This window comes from Coregonus lavaretus, assembly GCF_964263955.1.
Source record: "Coregonus lavaretus genome assembly, chromosome: 32".
NCBI lineage: Eukaryota > Metazoa > Chordata > Actinopteri > Salmoniformes > Salmonidae > Coregonus > Coregonus lavaretus.
The window spans coordinates 6714018-6732205 of NC_140019.1; the positions used below are offsets into that span (position 1 = coordinate 6714018).

Sequence of the window (18188 nt, forward strand, 5' to 3'; positions counted from 1 at the left end):
GGACGGATGTGTTACTCAACTTAAAACTTAGTAAGTGATTTTTTCCCTCTCTAATCGAGCCTTGACAGGCCCAGTCAGTAGAGGAACTTTGGTTTGGTTGAGTCCTGTCAGATAGAGTGGGCCGCTCCGCTGATGGCCTGCCGGCTGTACTGTGACTGTGTGCTTGAGGAGCATGGCTGGCTTTTCCGTCTCCAGGGCTAGGGCTGTCTGAAGCACACAGCAGCTCCTCTTGGTCTGAGTGGAGCGTGGCGGAGCTAGATGGTGGTACAGTCTGACCGCTGGTACATTTCTCTCAGCCCAGGCTGCTCATCATGGTCTATACCATTGGCTTCTCCCAGGCCATGGCAGGAGTGTGGACTCGCTGAGCTTTAGAATGGAGTCAATCTGCACGCTACACCCCAATTTAGAATTCACAAACACCTGGATTCATGGGGGATTTCAAACCGCGGTATCTCTTTTGTGGTAAATGCCACTTCGGGAATTGTTACCCATCTTATAGAAGACGCCAGAAGATAATTCACTTTGAGAACCTTAAGAAGACATATAGTCATATAAATGCTTTGGGATAGGAGCAATTGCTCAAATTTCAATGAACTGAGGAGAAAACCGTCTCTCTTGCACTAGTGAGTTTTCCTCTTACTGTAAAAGGATGACTGTATTGTAGACTGCAGTAGGCCCTCAAGCTTAGGTTTACCTGGGGATTTGGTCATGTTAGAGGTTTTAGAGGTTCTACAATTTGGTTTATGAGAGAAAGGTCTACGGAAAGACTTGATGTTTCTGTGTGCAGACTGTAGACCTCAATCCTCTCCATTCTGAGAGATAAGACAGTGTTACAGTGAGATCAGTACAATTAGAGATCACATGAGACTTTAATACCAGGGGTCAGTGGGATACTACAGCATGTGTCTTCATGGGACAGTTTTAGAAAGTGGGAATCCTTAGTTTTAGAAAGTGAGAATCCTTAAATATTTGATAACCAGATACTTGGAAAGGTCTGTAGACCATGTATACTGTTTGGGATAAAAATAGCATCTTGTTGTTGTATTTGCTCTCATGATTCTGTGAGTAGATGATCTGTGTGTGGTGTTTTAAAGGGCTCCTGTTCTTCCATTTTAGAGCTGAGGGTAGGGTCATGTAGTATCATAGCTGAGGCCTTGTCCTGGCACCTGAACAGTTCCTTTATCTCCAGGGATCCTATTTGCATTCAGGGAGGTGAGCCCAGGCACCCTTTATAGTCACTGGATGTGATGCCCTTATTTGCTTTGATGTAAACTCATATCCTGCACAGTAAAAGCGAGGCACCAAATCTGCCGTCCAGTCCCTGTGATTTATGTTTGTTTAATACTAGAGCCTTTTTTGCTTGTTCTGCCCGTTAACGCCGTGGCAGGGGTTCAACTTTATAATTACAATGGAACTATGTTTTTGTCGCTCACAGCAGGTGAAATAAGTTGAGAACTAACTCTGGCCCAGAGGTGACTGTGAAACTACAGTGGAACTTTCCAATGACTGATTTAGCTCTTTTGGAGGAAAGCTTGACCGCTTTTGCCAACATTTTACTTTTCAAATTGTCAAGTCATAATTTCATATGTTCATACTGCTAACATCCTTTTGTTGCGAATCATTCTACACATTGAAACAGTGATGGGCATGTAAGGCTATACGCACATTATATCCAGCCAGGCAGGATCTAACCTCTTTCATAGTGGATAAACGTAGGAGTCTTGGGAGACAGAAAATAGTAAAAAGGAAAGACTGTGAGCGAGACAAAAGGCACATGTCCTGCAGCAGGAGTAGTCCACTGGGCTGTGAAATTATGCATGTTGAGATCATAAGCTCCTCTGCATGAGAGAGCAACTTTCCCTCCTAAAATCTTTAGGTATGCATTTAAAGTCAGAGTGAGGCGAGCACAGCCTTCAAATGATGCCCCTGCCCATCTCTCCCCTCTCTTTAAAAGGCTCAAAGAGAAAAAGCTATATGTAGGCTAACGCTTGTTGTTCCTCACTCTCTCTGGTTTAATGTAACTGCTACAGGCCTCTTCCTCCTCTCAGAGCAAGACAAGGCAATAATGTTTCTTATTCCAGATGCATGCTGTACTGAAGGGGGGGGGGGGGGGAAGGGACTCACAGGACTAACTGAACACAGTAGGGCTATGGAACAGAGAGGGGAAATGGGTTGGCCTCTATACACTAGTAAGAACCATAGGAGCAGTAGTAATCATTAACCATCTGTGTATTAGATATTTTATGTAGACATTGATGAGGATATGGATTGAGTTGTTTGGATGCAGGCACTGGAGTGTGGAAAATATTGTCACCACAGTGTGTACGTGCGAGTGTGTGCATATATGTGTGTGCCACAGGAGGTTGGTGGCACCTTAACCTTAATTGGGGAGGACGGGCTCGTGGTAATGGCTGGAGCGAAATTGGTGGAATGGTATCAAATACATTAAACGCATGGTTTCCATGTGTTTGATGCCATTCCATCAACTCCGTTCCAGCCATTATTATGAGCCATCCTCCCCTCAGCAGCCTCCACTGGTGTGTGCGGATGCCTGTGTGTGTGAATGTGTGCATTTGTGCCTCTGTCAGAGAGTGTGTGATATAGATTTTGCACTCACATTCAGAAATGTATTTTAGTTCTCTGCTGCTAACTTTTCCATGCAACTGTAAAGGCTTGTTTTTCACCACCACTCAATGTCTGAGATGGTATGGATTATTTGGAGAGAGAAAAATGCAGTGTGTTTGAAGAAAAGTGCAGTCAGTAGTAATCTTTTAACAAAGAATTGCCTTCGGTAGCAGAAAAGAAATAAGCATAAAGAAAGACATTTCTGCAGATAGAGAATGTTTTTGGAGAGATATTTGTTCCTGTTTGTGACAGCCCACAAATACAGATTTTTCCGATTCCCCTATTATTTCTGGAAACAACTGAAATGTGTTTCTTCCTCCTCCCTCTCCAGCTGTGGGCAAAGCTGTCATATAGTGTAGTGGGATAAAACTGTTGAAATATATTTCTTTGTCAGAGATCCCTAATTCACTTGGCTGAATATAAACAGTATTTTACAAAGACCAACACCATGCATGGCATACATCAGATTTCTGTGTCCTGATGGTTACTGATAACACAATGGACAATGAATTCAATCTATATTTCAAGACCAATAACATGTTTGAGAGACATCTCTATTCCTTGTCATCAAAACAGCAGAGTATTACTGCCCTTGGCTTTGATACCCTGAACAACAATGTGACTGTGCACTGTTGGTGTGTGTGTTGTCTAGACGAGAGCTGGGGAACAGATGTTTACATTTACATTTTAGTCATTTAGCAGACGCTCTTATCCAGAGCGACTTACAGTTAGTGAGTACGTACATTTTCATACTTTTTCATACTGGCCCCCCGTGGGAATCGAACCCACAACCCTGGCATTGCAAACGCCATGATCTACCAACTGAGCTACACGGGATGTATCACTATTGGCAGCTCAGCTGGCCCATTTAAGGGAGTGTGGATGAGAGCGCTCTGTGGGATGATGTACTGAGAGCTCCTAACCCCAGTCAATGGACAGCCAGTGATGAATGATCTGGAAATGTATAGGGTCCATAAACCCTGGCTTTCTATTAATTTGGATGATGTAGTAACACATCAGGTGGTGGTAACCCCTGTCTTCTACTCCTCTATCTATTATATTGTTTCTCCAGCCATCACTCTAAACAGATCAACGTGCATTGAGCACGACCCAACACTATTCTTACTTGACTCTCAGAGAAGGAGGGCTGGGAAGGATAGATGTGCAGCTAGTTTGAGAACTGGTGTTTATTTAGTTTGAGCTTTTTTAGTAATACTGATGTTGGTAATACTGAGACTCTTAAACCAGCTTCAGATGTACCCCTTTGCTATCTAAGCTGTGCTTCCTTTATTTGACATAAATCAAATACCAACAGAAGTATGACAGCTGTGTGTTTTCAGTCTGTGAACTTTGAAAATGGGGTGTATGGCATGGGTCGATAGTTTCTTTACTTTGTTATATTTACTTGGTAGTGTTGTGTCTGAAGGATAAATGAATGAACAGATCGCTCTGTCTTGGAAATGGCAAGAAATGGGAAATCCCCTTGCTTGATAACACCCAATATGATTTGGTGGAGGGATGGAGGGAGTGAACAGAGATGTCGGCCCAGTCATAAGACTTGATATCCAAACTCCATTCTTCTTTGTGTTCCAGCTGCCACCAAAAGTGTGAAAGATGAAGCCCTCAGCCTTCATGTTCCTTCTTATCAGCTCAGCCGCCTGCATCAATCTCAAATACATCTCCAAGAGGAACTCGGGTAAGTCCACAAGTCTCCCTTTTAATCATGCCCAATCTATAAGTGGCCAAAAGTTTTATTCATTTGACTTTTCTTTTGTCACATTCCTCTCAATGAAAGGGAATTGATTTCTCCATATCTATTCACCGACGCAATGTTGTGTTTTCACAATAAATGTCCAGGGCTTGATTTCTGAGTGTTATGGATCAGTTTAATATTCTGTGTGGTGGTATTTTGTTAGATGTCTGCTCCACCTCTGTGGTACATGTGTTGAATGTTTGGGGCCACCAGATATCCAGTTTGAGCAGTATATTTTCTTTCCTTCTGATAGTGATTGAGTGCTTTTGATGATATCTTTGTGCCACAGTGATGTCTTGTTTGGTCCTTCACTAATTTCTCCACAGAGGGAGTTATAAAAAAAAAGCTCAGTCCTTTCAGGCTTTCCACAGACCCAACTAATCTAGTTCAGTCCCTGCTTTGGAGACTCATCATTGTGTGTCTGTTTGCGTGTGGGTGAGGGTGTGTGGTGAGCAATTATGTTACCAGTGCCAAACTGGCTTTTATGTGGGCGGCAAAAACATAGAGGCAATCTTGTCTGTCAGTTTCTCACCCAGTGCAAGATTTAATTGTTTGGCATTTTCTCTCCTTGCAGTACCAGATGATCAGAGACGGACATTGCATGTTATTTTGTTTCCCTGCTAATATTTGATGTAACACCTCCCTGTGTGACAGGAATTGCACAAACAGAGTGTTAATTGTCTGCAGACAGAGACAGCTTTGATTCAATCAATGGTTTATTTTATTTTGAAGATGCTTGAACTTTGAGGACCTTTGGTCCACAGAAACTAAGAAGCCGAAATTGCTTTTTGTACAAATAAGTCAAGCAATTTAAATGATGTTAGTAGAATTATGAGTTTTGTGATATGATCCAAGTCAAGTTGTTTAGTGTTGCCATAGGCTATTGGGGGAAACCATAATATTGTCCCTTTCCATGGCAGAAAAATACATCCAATGAGAAGCAAACTATGAATAATAAAAAATAAATTTTTAGATCGTTTTAGGACCGATATAAGCATGATGTTATGGGGGTTGTGTTGGGGTTGAAAACTAAATGATGCAGCTAAATTGAAGCTTAACTTACTTCAGAGAATGCCTTAAAAACATTGACAAGCATAATATAGCTAGACTTACTACATGATCAACAACAACAACAAAAACACAAACTGTTATTACTTGACATGGGCAAAATGTGTTTGCTTATAAAGTTATTCTGCCTTTGTGCCTTCATGTGACATTATCCATGAACAGATCAACAACATTCAGCTTATCATGATCCATGTCATAAAATAGGATCCTGGAATACTTTAAATAAAGGAACCCCACAGGCAATACAATTTTCCACTCGGGAGAAAAAAAAGTACGTTGTGGCTTATCAGATATTATCTGATCAACTGCAATCCAGATAAAGCCAGCCTTATAAACGTTTGTGCAAGAATAATCTAATTGTTTTGTCTGGTCATTCCTGTTAAGATCTCACCTCCCCCCGTCACCCCAGGCAGCTGTGTCCGGGGAGAATGTGTGCTCCTGATATATCTTGTTCATTCACCTTTAGGCTCTGCATTTCCATTGAGGGAAGGTTAGTGGTAAGCAGGCAACAAACGGCGCAGTATCTTTCTGATCTTGAAACGACAGGACACTTGAGTCCCTTGGTTAATGCTTTGAAGTGTAATAGAACGCTCTGTGCCTGGAGCATCCTGAGTGAATTTCTGAGGAAAGAAGTACAAAATATATACAGTATCTCACAAAAGTGAGTACACCCCTCACATTTTTGTAAATATTTGAGTATATCTTTTCATGTGACAACACTGAAGAAATGACACTTTGCTACAATGTAAAGTAGTGAGTGTACAGCTTGTATAACAGTGTACATTTGCTGTACCCTCAAAATAACTCAACACACAGTCATTAATGTCTAAACCGCTGGCAACAAAAGTGAGTACACCCCTAAGTGAAAATGTCCAAATTGGGCCCAATTAGCCATTTTCCCTCCCCGGTGTCATGTGACTCGTTAGTGTTACAAGGTGTGAATGGGGAGCAGGTGTGTTAAATATGGTGTCATCGCTCTCACACTCCCTCATACTGGTCACTGGAAGTTCAACATGGCACCTCATGGCAAAGAACTCTCTGAGGATCTGAAAAAAAGAATTGTTGCTCTACATAAAGATGGGCTATAAGAAGATTGCCAAGACCCTGAAACTGAGCTGCAGCACGGTGGCCAAGACCATACAGCGGTTTAACAGGACAGGTTCCACTCAGAACAGGCCTCGCCATGGTCGACCAAAGAAGTACAGTGCATGTGCTCAGCGTCATATCCAGAGGTTGTCTTTGGGAAATAGATGTATGAGTGCTACCAGCATTGCTGCAGAGGTTGAAGGGGTGGGGGGTCAGCCTGTCAGTGCTCAGACCATACGCCGCACACTGCATCAAATTGGTCTGCATGGCTGTCGTCCCAGAAGGAAGCCTCTTCTAAAGGTGATGCACAAGAAAGCCCACAAACAGTTTGCTGAAGACAAGCACACTAAGGACATGGATTACTGGAACCATGTCCTGTGGTCTGATGAGACCAAGAGAAACTTATTTGGTTCAGGTGTCAAGCGTGTGTGGCGGCAACCAGGTGAGGAGTACAAAGACAAGTGTGTTTTGCCTACAGTCAAGCATGATGGTGGGAGTGTCATGGTCTGGGGCTGCATGAGTGCTGCCGGCACTGGGGAGCTACAGTTCATTGAGCGAACCATAAATGTCAACATGTACTGTGACATACTGAAGCAGAGCATGATCCCCTCCCTTCGGAGACTGGGCCGCAGGGCAGTATTCCAACATGATAACAACCCCAAACATACCTCCAAGACGACCACTGCCTTGCTAAAGAAGCTGAGGGTAAAGGTGATGGACTGGTCAAGCATGTCTCCAGACCTAAACCCTATTGAGCATCTGTGGGGCATCCTCAAACGGAAGGTGGAGGAGTGCAAGGTCTCTAACATCCACCAGCTCCGTGATGTCGTCATGGAGGACTGGAGGAGGACTCCAGTGGCAACCTGTGAAGCTCTGGTGAACTCCATGCCCAAGAGGGTTAAGGCAGTGCTGGAAAATGATTGTGGCCACACAAAATATTGACACTTTGGGCCCAATTTGGACATTTTCACTTAGGGGTGTACTCACTTTTGTTGCCAGCGGTTTAGACATTAATGGCTGTGTGTTGTGTTATTTTGAGGGGACAGCAAATTTACACTGTTATACAAGCTGTACACTCACTACTTTACATTGTAGCAAAGTGTCATTTCTTCAGTGCTGTCACATGAAAAGATATACTCAAATATTTACAAAAATGTGAAGGGTGTACTCACTTTTGTGAGATACTGTATATACAGTGGTGTGAAAAGTGTTTGCCCCCTTCCTGATTTGTTATTTGTTTGCATGTTTGTCACACTTAAATGTTTCAGATCATCAAACAAATTTAAATATTAGTTAAAGATAACACAAGTAAACACAAAATGCAGTTTTCAAATGAAGGTTGTTATTATTAAGGGAAAACAAAATCCAAACTTACATGGCCCTGTGTGAAAAAGTGTTTCCCCCCCTGTTATAACACAACTCAACTGTGGTTTATCACACCTGAGTTCAATTCCTCTAGCCACACCCAGGCCTGATTACTGCCACACCTGTTCTCAATCAAGGAATCACTTAAATAGGACCTGCCTGACAAAGTGAAGTAGACCAAAAGATCCTCAAAAGCTAGACATCATGCCGAGATCCAAAGAAATTCAGGAACAAATGAGAAAGAAAGTAATTGAGATCCATCAGTCTGGAAAAGGTTATAAAGCCATTTCTAAAGCTTTGGGACTCCAGAGAACCACAGTGAGAGCCATTATCCACAAATGGTGAAAACATGGAACAGTGGTGAACCTTCCCAGGAGTGGCCGGCCGACCAAAATTACCCCAAGAGCGCAGCGACGACTCATCCAAGAGGTCACAAAAGACCCCACAACAACATCCAAAGAACTGCAGGCCTCACTTGCCTCAGTTAAGGTCAGTGTTCATGACTCCACCATAAGAAAGAGACTGGACAAAAATGGCCTGCATGGCAGAGTTCCAAGACGAAAATCATTGCTGAGCAAAAAGAACATTAAGGCTCGTCTCATTTTTGCCAGAAAACATCATGATGATCCCCAAGGCCTTTGGGAAAATACTCTGTGGACTGACGAGACAAAAGTTGAACTTTTTGGAAGGTGTGTGTCCCATTACATCTGGCGTAAAAGTAACACCGCATTTCAGAAAAAGAACATCATACCAACAGTAAAATATGGTGGTGGTAGTGTGATGGTCTGGGCCTGTTTTGCTGCTTCATGACCTGGAAGACTTGCTGTTATAAATGGAACCATGAATTCTGCTGTCTACCAAAAAATCCTGAAGGAGAATGTCCGGCCATCTGTTCGTGACCTCAAGCTGAAGCGAACTTGGGTTCTGCAGCATGACAATGATCCAAAACACACCAACAAGTCCACCTCTGAATGGTTGAAGAAAAACAAAATGAAGACTTTGGAGTGGCCTAGTCAAAGTCCTTACCTGAATCCTATTGAGATGCTGTGGCATGACCTTAAAAAGGCAGTTCATGCTCGAAGTGGCTGAATTACAACAATTCTGCAAAGATGAGTGGGCCAAAATTCCTCCACAGCGCTGTAAAAGACTCATTGCAAGTTATCGCAAATGCTTGATTGCAGTTGTTGCTGCTAAGGGTGGCCCAACCAGTTATTAGGTTGTAGGGGGCAATCACTTTTTCACACAGGGCCATGTGGGTTTGGATTTTGTTTTCCCTTAATAATAACAACCTTCATTTCAAAACTGCATTTTGTGTTTACTTGTGTTATCTTTGACTAATATTTAAATTTGTTTGATGATCTGAAACATTTAAGTGTGACAAACATGCAAACAAATAAGAAATCAGGAAGGGGGCAGACACTTTTTCACACCACTGTATGTATATATATATATATATATATATATATATATATATATATACATATATATATATATATATACATACAGTGAGGGAAAAAAGTATTTGATCCCCTGCTGATTTTGCACGTTTGCCCACTGACAAAGAAATGACAATTTTAATGGTAGGTTTATTTAAACAGTGAGAGACAGAATAACAACAAAAAAATCCAGAAAAACGCATGTCAAAAATGTTATATATGTATTTGCATTTTAATGAGGGAAATAAGTATTTGACCCCTCTGCAAAACATAACTTAGTACTTGGTGGCAAAACCCTTGGTGGCAATCACAGAGGTCAGACGTTTCTTGTAGTTGGCCACCAGGTTTGCACACATCTTAGGAGGGATTTTGTCCCACTCCTCTTTGCAGATCTTCTCCAAGTCATTAAGGTTTCGAGGCTGACGTTTGGCAACTTGAACCTTCAGCTCCCTCCACATATTTTCTATGGGATTAAGGTCTGGAGACTGGCTAGGCCACTCCAGGACCTTAATGTGCTTCTTCTTGAGCCACTCCTTTGTTGCCTTGGCCGTGTGTTTTGGGTCATTGTCATGCTGGAATACCCATCCACGACCCATTTTCAAAGCCCTGGCTGAGGGAAGGTTCTCACCCAAGATTTGATGGTACATGGCCCCGTCCATCGTCCCTTTGATGCGGTGAAGTTGTCCTGTCCCCTTAGCAGAAAAACACCCCCAAAGCATAATGTTTCCACCTCCATGTTTGAGGGTGGGGATGGTGTTCTTGGGGTCAAAGGCAGCATTCCTCCAAACACGGGCATGTATATGTGCTTTCTTGAGCAGGGGGACCTTGCGGGCGCTGCAGGATTTCAGTCCTTCACGGCGTAGTGTGTTACCAATTGTTTTCTTGGTGACTATGGTCCCAGCTGCCTTCAGATCATTCACAAGATCCTCCCATGTAGTTTTGGGCTGATTCCTCACCGTTCTCATGATCATTGCAACTCCACGAGATGAGATCTTGCATGGAGCCCCAGGCCGGGGGAAATTGACAGTTCTTTTGTGTTTCTTCCATTTGCGAATAATCACACCAACTGTTGTCACCTTCTCATCAAGCTGCTTGGCGATGGTCTTGTAGCCCATTCCAGCCTTGTGTAGGTCTACAATCTTGTCCCTGACATCCCTGGAGAGCTCTTTGGTCTTGGCCATGGTGGAGAGTTTTGAATCTAATTGATTGATTGCTTCTGTGGACAGATGTCTTTTATACAGGTAACAAACTGAGATTAGGAGCACTCCCTTTAAGAGTGTGTTCCTAATCTCAGCTCGTTACCTGTATAAAATACACCTGGGAGCCAGAAATCTTTCTGATTGAGAGGGGGTCAAGTACTTACTTCCCTCATTAAAATGCAAATCAATTTATAACATTTTTGACATGCGTTTTTCTGGATTTTGTTTGTTGTTATTCTGTCTCTCACTGTTCAAATAAACCTACCATTAAAATTATAGACTGATCATTTCTTTGTCAGTGGGCAAACGTACAAAATCAGCAGGGGATCAAATACTTTTTTCCCTCACTGTATATATATATATATATATATATACAGTGGGGAGAACAAGTATTTGATACACTGCCAATTTTGCAGGTTTTCCTACTTACAAAGCATGTAGAGGTCTGTCATTTTTATCATAGGTACACTTCAACTGTGAGAGACAGAATCTAAAACAAAAGTCCAGAAAATCACTTTGTATTCTTTTTAAGTAATTAATTTGCATTGTATTGCATGACATAAGTATTTGATACATCAGAAAAGCAGAACTTAATATTTGGTACAGAAACCTTTGTTTGCAATTACAGAGATCATACGTTTCCTGTAGGTCTTGACCAGGTTTGCACACACTGCAGCAGGGATTTTGGCCCACTCCTCCATACAGACCTTCTCCAGATCCTTCAGGTTTCGGGGCTGTCGCTGGGCAATACGGACTTTCAGCTCCCTCCAAAGATTTTCTATTGGGTTCAGGTCTGGAGACTGGCTAGGCCACTCCAGGACCTTGAGATGCTTATTACGGAGCCACTCCTTAGTTGCCCTGGCTGTGTGTTTCGGGTCGTTGTCATGCTGGAAGACCCAGCCACGACCCATCTTCAATGCTCTTACTGAGGGAAGGAGGTTGTTGGCCAAGATCTCACCATACATGGCCCCATCCATCCTCCCCTCATTACGGTGCAGTCGTCCTGTCCCCTTTGCAGAAAAGCATCCCCAAAGAATGATGTTTCCACCTCCATGCTTCACGGTTGGGATGGTGTTCTTGGGGTTGTTCTCATCCTTCTTCTTCCTCCAAACACGGCGAGTGGAGTTTAGACCAAAAAGCTATATTTTTGTCTCATCAGACCCCATTACCTTCTCCCATCCCTCCTCTGGATCATCCAGATGGTCATTGGCAAACTTCAGACGGGCCTGGACATGCGCTGGCTTGAGCAGGGGGACCTTGCATGCGCTGCAGGATTTTAATCCATGACGGCGTAGTGTGTTACTAATGGTTTTCTTTGAGACTGTGGTCCCAGCTCTCTTCAGGTCATTGACCAGATCCTGCCATGTAGTTCTGGGCTGATCCCTCACCTTCCTCATGATCATTGAGGCCCCACGAGGTGAGATCTTGCATGGAGCCCCAGACCGAGGGTGATTGACCGTCATCTTGAACTTCTTCCATTTTCTAATAATTGCGCCAACAGTTGTTGCCTTCTCACCAAGCTGCTTGCCTATTGTCCTGTAGCCCATCCCAGCAGGTCTACAATTTTATCCCTGATGTCCTTACACAGCTCTCTGGTCTTGGCCATTGTGGAGAGGTTGGAGTCTGTTTGATTGAGTGTGTGGACAGGTGTCTTTTATACAGGTAACGAGTTCAAACAGGTGCAGTTAATACAGGTAATGAATGGAGAACAGGAGGGCTTCTTAAAGAAAAACGAACAGGTCTGTGAGAGCCGGAATTCTTACTGGTTGGTAGGTGATCAAATACTTATGTCATGCAATAAAATGCAAATTAATTACTTTAAAATCATACAATGTGATTTTCTGGATTTTTGTTTTAGATTCCGTCTCTCACAGTTGAAGTGTACCTATGATAAAAAATTACAGACCTCTACATGCTTTGTAAGTAGGAAAACCTGCAAAATTGGCAGTGTATCAAATACTTGTTCTCCCCACTGTATATATATATATTATATATTTTTTTAGGAAACTCCATGGCTGCACTTGAAATCTGGGACACAGGGTTAAGTCATTGCTCCTAGATTCTCTAAGACAATACCACTGGGACCTGTCATGTGTTTCATCAGAACACAGTCATTGTACGCCACAGTGATTTTTAAAGGAACATCCTCCCATTGAACCATTGTCTGTATAATTGAGAGTGAAATATTTATGTGAGAACCTCTACTTTTGTTTGATACTGCTCTTGATACTTCTCTTCCTTTGATTGAGTGCTGTATTGTGCATTCAGCTCTATAATGCTGAACCTGCATGGGGGGAAATATCCGTGGTTATACACAATGTAGATTATTCTCAGGTTATAAATTTTTCTGTTTTTCATATGAAATGATGAGGTTTTAAAAGCTCTACAACCATGTCATTGCTATCTTTCTTAACAAGTGTGAATATCCATTAAGGGCTCTTAACCCAACAATAAACTTTCCACATCATAATTCTTCCATTCATATTTAATGAACAGGAACTCAATTAGCAACTTAAAAGATGCAGCTCATGTCACTTGGCAGTAGAGGCATGTTCTATGTTTAGATTGCTGATGCAAATGGGTGCAAACAAAGGGTGCCACGGTAGTAGTGAGAGGCTAGTCAAAGTCAAGTAAATGAATTTTGCAAAACCACTACTGATAATACGTCAGGGGAAAGCCTGAAAGACACATGGCAAACAGTTGAGGTTTGGTCAAACAATTCTAACACAGTCAAATACCCCATGATGGTGTCACGTTTAATCTAACTGAACATTTCACATTTCAACACAGACTTAAAATGCAGTCATTTATCCCCATTGTCATAAAAACAGATATGAAAACACATCCTTAGGCCTTAAAAATAAACATGCAGTACCATCAATGAATGTCTTGCAGACCCTTCCTCTCAGAGTGCATTTGAGGCAGCAGCCATGTCTGTGTGTCTGCCCTCTGTATGTCTGAGGAGCCATACAGACAGATCTCCAGTAAGCTGCTCTGACATGGACTTTTACCCTTTCAACGAAGGGAAGCGTTGAGAATCCGAGGACATCCCCTAGTGCGCCTTCTCCTGTAGCCCAGTCTCCTGCAGCAGCCCTGTTGGAGACGTCTCCTCCACTCTGTCAGATGGCAGCCTTCACTGGTAAATAACCAGGCTCCTCCTTTGAATTATTTTCATTAAACTATACACAGAGAAAGAAAAGATACCATGGTAGAGTAAAGGTTACTGATTTCACAACCAGTACACAATAGCTTAGCATATGAAAGGCCTCAGCTCCACCATGTGTCACTCATTTCTGCCTATTTCTAAGCTCTCCGCTTCAAAATAGCAGGTTCTGCTTCTGAAAGCCGTCAAAGTGATATGAAATGAAACCCAAACAATACCGTTCCCCCTGTCTTTTAAAAAGCTGGGAATAGTCTTTAGTAATCCGCCTCAGACTGCTACTTGCTGCTTGTGCCAGCCAATATGCAAGTCAGATAAAAGACAGAAATTAAATAAAAAAGATCTTCAAAGGCCCTTTTCAGTGCTTCTGTGCTTTCGTTCCTGCAGGCTTTTCACTTTCTGTGTCAATCCCACAACCAGGTAAACCACGGGGGTTGCTGTATGAAAGTATAGGCATACATGCATTTTTAATGACACCCAAAGATGAATGGTGTACATATACCACCAGAAATAATACACACACGAAAATATGATATGCATGGTCCCTTAAATCTAGAGGGATTATCTTCTCAATTTTCTTTCTTGCAGTAGTAATGTTACAGCTGATTTGATGCATATAGTATGTGAGTGAAATACGGACTATACACACATTAGACCAGTTTGTAATCCTTTACATTCAGATCATAATCCTGATGATATGAAGCAGTTATGTCATGAATTATTAATTGGTTTTATGATATTTAATTGGCATGGCTGTATAGTTAATTGCCTTTCAACCCCTACATTTAGAACTTTTAAATGTACTTAAATGTTTAACATAAAGTGAATTCTGACACGTAGGGAAATGTATTTCCAGTGGGAAATACCAGTGGGAACTCAAGTTATACATAGAAAGGATTTCATTTATTGTATTATAGATGGAATGTGATTGTACTCTGTTGTTGCCCCAGAGAATTATATATTTAATAGGCAGCGAGCAATTCAGTCAGTCAGCAAGGAAGCACAAACTGCTGAGCAAAGATCTCTCGACTCACCATCTAATCTGAACATCATCTGTCTGTCGCACGGGGTTCTCCCAGGAAAACGCCCCAATACATACAGTCAGACACCGTCTCCACCATCCTCAACTTTGATATTGTCCAAGGTTGCATAAAAAATGTATCCGCTCTTTGTTTCTGAACTGAAATATTGATATAGCTTAACACCATTTGAGTCGCAGCCCCCACTGACTGGTTAGTGGTTAGCCTACTATTCAAACAAGGGCTTGCCATCGCAAAAAGCTACAAGGATCCTTCGGCATGCCGTTTTGAGACGAGCCTGCGTATTTGACAGTGTGATGATCTTTGCTAATACACGCTTTCTAATTATGTCCGCTCACTCTATTGACATTCCTATATGGCCAACGTGTAGATTGAGTGACGATGTGTGTGTGAACATAAGAGCAATAAAACGTGATGGTAATGTGTTTGGACGGGATGCCCTGGGGATGTTGCTATATGTGGATGGCGATTAATTACTGTCCTGATATTCTTCGTCAAGAGCCGGCTCTGCTTCACTGTGCCCTGTGTGACAGTTGGTTCAATGAGGAACCAACAGCCTTTGACATCATTCATATAATCATGTCATTAATAAAGAGGAGAAGCCTTAACTCCCGAGTGGCGCAGCGGTCTAAGGCACTGCATCTCAGTGCTTGAGATGTCACTACAGACCCTGGTTTGATTCCAGGCTGTATCACAATCCACCCATGATTGGGAGTCCCATAGGGTGGCGCACAATTGGCCCAGCGTTGTCCGGGTTTGGCTGGGGTAGGCCGTTATTGTAAATAAGAATTTGTTCTTAACTGACTTGCCTAGATAAATAAAGGTTAAATAAAATAAATAACCTATTCCCCCTTATGAAAGACAGTTATCACATTTCCAGTTTGACAGCAATCTTTATGAATCAGCATTTCTTCTCTCTGTCATTTGGTTGCATTTTTTTTTCAGTGAATGAAGTAAAGTCCTTCTTCCCACCCTCATCCCATCCCACCTGTCACAACTGCAGCCCATCAAGAGCTGCCTTAAATCTACATATTCCACTGGGACCAAGTGTTTCTCTCTCCGTCAAAGCGAGGCAGTTAAGATTATGAGTCACTCTACTAAGAAAACATATTTTCAGTGCACTGCTATCCCCATGGCAACGTGCCTCAAAAGGGGAAATGCCAACACAACTTTGACTCAAGAAGCCCTGCCACCCCCTCGACCTCCTTCTCTACTACTCTGTCACTTCCTTGGTCAGTTATTTCACTGAACATGCACTACGTGCTGTAAATTAATAATTGTTCATTTACTCTGCCACGTTTGCCCGACACGACAGTGCAATATATTAGATTGGAATTCATTATAAAAACAACTGTCTGTGGGTCTGCCTCAGCATGTGATATGTATTCTAGTGGAGACAGGGCTAATACATAACCTGATTACAGCAGCAGTTTGTAAATAAGCTCGGAAACAAATTAACACTGAACGCCTCACCCGTACAATAGTAAACGCTGCCCATATGATTCATTATCCAGTGGCTTAGGAGAAGAAGAACGAAAAAAAGGAACATGTTTGGAATCTGTGATCTCCCTGTAATGCAGTCAGACCTTTGAACATCATAGTGAGTAGTGCCCTGTATCCAAGACCTACAGATAACACTGAAAAAGGCTTTCCTGTCAAAAAGGGACCCTTGAGAACAGTGCTATGAATAAATATAAACTCACAGGCCGGCAGTTTTTAAAGTGGGGGAGGGAGGGAATTGAGGCATAAGGAATCATTTTAACTGGTCCAGAATACACGAGGACAAGGTGTTAGAAGTGATGACCATGCATTTAACTGCCACTCATGTTGTTGTACACTACTATATGTAACCGGTGTGAAGTGGCTAGCTAGTTAGCGGTGCGCACTAGTAGCATTTCAATCGGTGACGTCACTCGCTCTGAGACTTTGAAGTAGTTGTTTCCCTTGCTCTGCAAGCCGCGGCTTTTGTGGAGCGATAGGTAACGATGCTTCGTGGGAGGCAGTTGTTGTTGTGTGCAGAGGGTCAATGATTCAAGCCCAGGTTGGGGCGAGGAGAGGGACAGAAGCAATAGTGTGACATATACATAGTACTATACATATCCCCATTGACTGACAACTCAGGTCCTTGGAGGACATTTTGTGATGCTTCAAACAGCTAAGTGGCATTAGGCAAAACAGGAGGAAATAAATCAATTAGACCATTTATTTGATCTACCGAAATCTCAGGAAAATTAGCATAACTTTCATTCTCCACAGGGATACAGGATTAGAACGCCGTTTTACAGTTCAATGTAAGAGTTAAACTGTCCTAATTTGCACCCTCTCTATTTCCTAGGATTTCAAATCCAAATTAACCATAGAAAGAGTTGGATACAGAATGCAGCAGCGTGCCTGCGCAGCCCCACTGTCAACCACCATATAATTAAGTTATGCACTTGTCACTGTAAGTCCTTAGCCTTGTAATTTTGCCATGCCTGAGCGCGCATACGGATAGATTATACAATTCCAACGGTGCCATCATCATACGGAGTCCTCTCTTGACAAACTTTGTAGCCTCCTACAGTGGGGGAAAAAAGTATTTAGTCAGCCACCAATTGTGCAAGTTCCCCCACTTAAAAAGATGAAAGAGGCCTGTAATTTTCATCATAGGTACACGTCAACTATGACAGACAAATTGAGATTTTTTTTCTCCAGAAAATCACATTGTAGGATTTTTAATGAATTTATTTGCAAATTATGGTGGAAAATAAGTATTTGGTCACCTACAAACAAGCAAGATTTCTGGCTCTCACAGACCTGTAACTTCTTCTTTAAGAGGCTCCTCTGTCCTCCACTCGTTACCTGTATTAATGGCACCTGTTTGAACTTGTTATCAGTATAAAAGACACCTGTCCACAACCTCAAACAGTCACACTCCAAACTCCACTATGGCCAAGACCAAAGAGCTGTCAAAGGACACCAGAAACAAAATTGTAGACCTGCACCAGGCTGGGAAGACTGAATCTGCAATAGGTAAGCAGCTTGGTTTGAATAAATCAACTGTGGGAGCAATTATTAGGAAATGGAAGACATACAAGACCACTGATAATCTCCCTCGATCTGGGGCTCCACGCAAGATCTCACCCCAAAGGCGCGGACTGCGACCGCGCCAAACATAAACCGAACAGGGGAGGGCCGGGTGGGCATTCCTCCTCGGAGGCGGATCCGGCTCCGGGCTTGACCACCACCCTCGGTAGCGCCCCTGGTCCGGTCTGGCCCCGCTGGCCGGAGCTGGACTGAACACTGGTGGAGCGGATTGCTCTAGCTCCGGAGTGGAACAGGCACGGGCTCTGCCGGGCTGACGACGCGCACAATTGGCTTGTTGCGGGGAGGAGGAACAGGCCGGACCGGGCTGACGACACGCACCACAGGCTTGGTGCGGGGAGCAGGAACGAGCCGGAACGGGCTGGCGACGCG

The 18188-nt window shown here is 42.9% G+C and overlaps 1 protein-coding gene across 1 annotated transcript in view; it reads left to right on the forward strand.

Moving 5' to 3' along the window:
- Nucleotides 1-4239: 4239 nt before the first annotated feature.
- LOC311107952 (X-linked interleukin-1 receptor accessory protein-like 2) overlaps nucleotides 4240-18188 on the forward strand; it is a gene marked incomplete at both ends in the record, with an annotated part of 286318 nt that continues 272369 nt past the window's right edge. Inside the window, one exon of the mRNA XM_084150578.1 lies at nucleotides 4240-4321. Within this exon, the coding sequence (XP_084006704.1) occupies nucleotides 4240-4321 (82 nt within the window). The remainder of the gene's footprint in view (nucleotides 4322-18188) is intronic.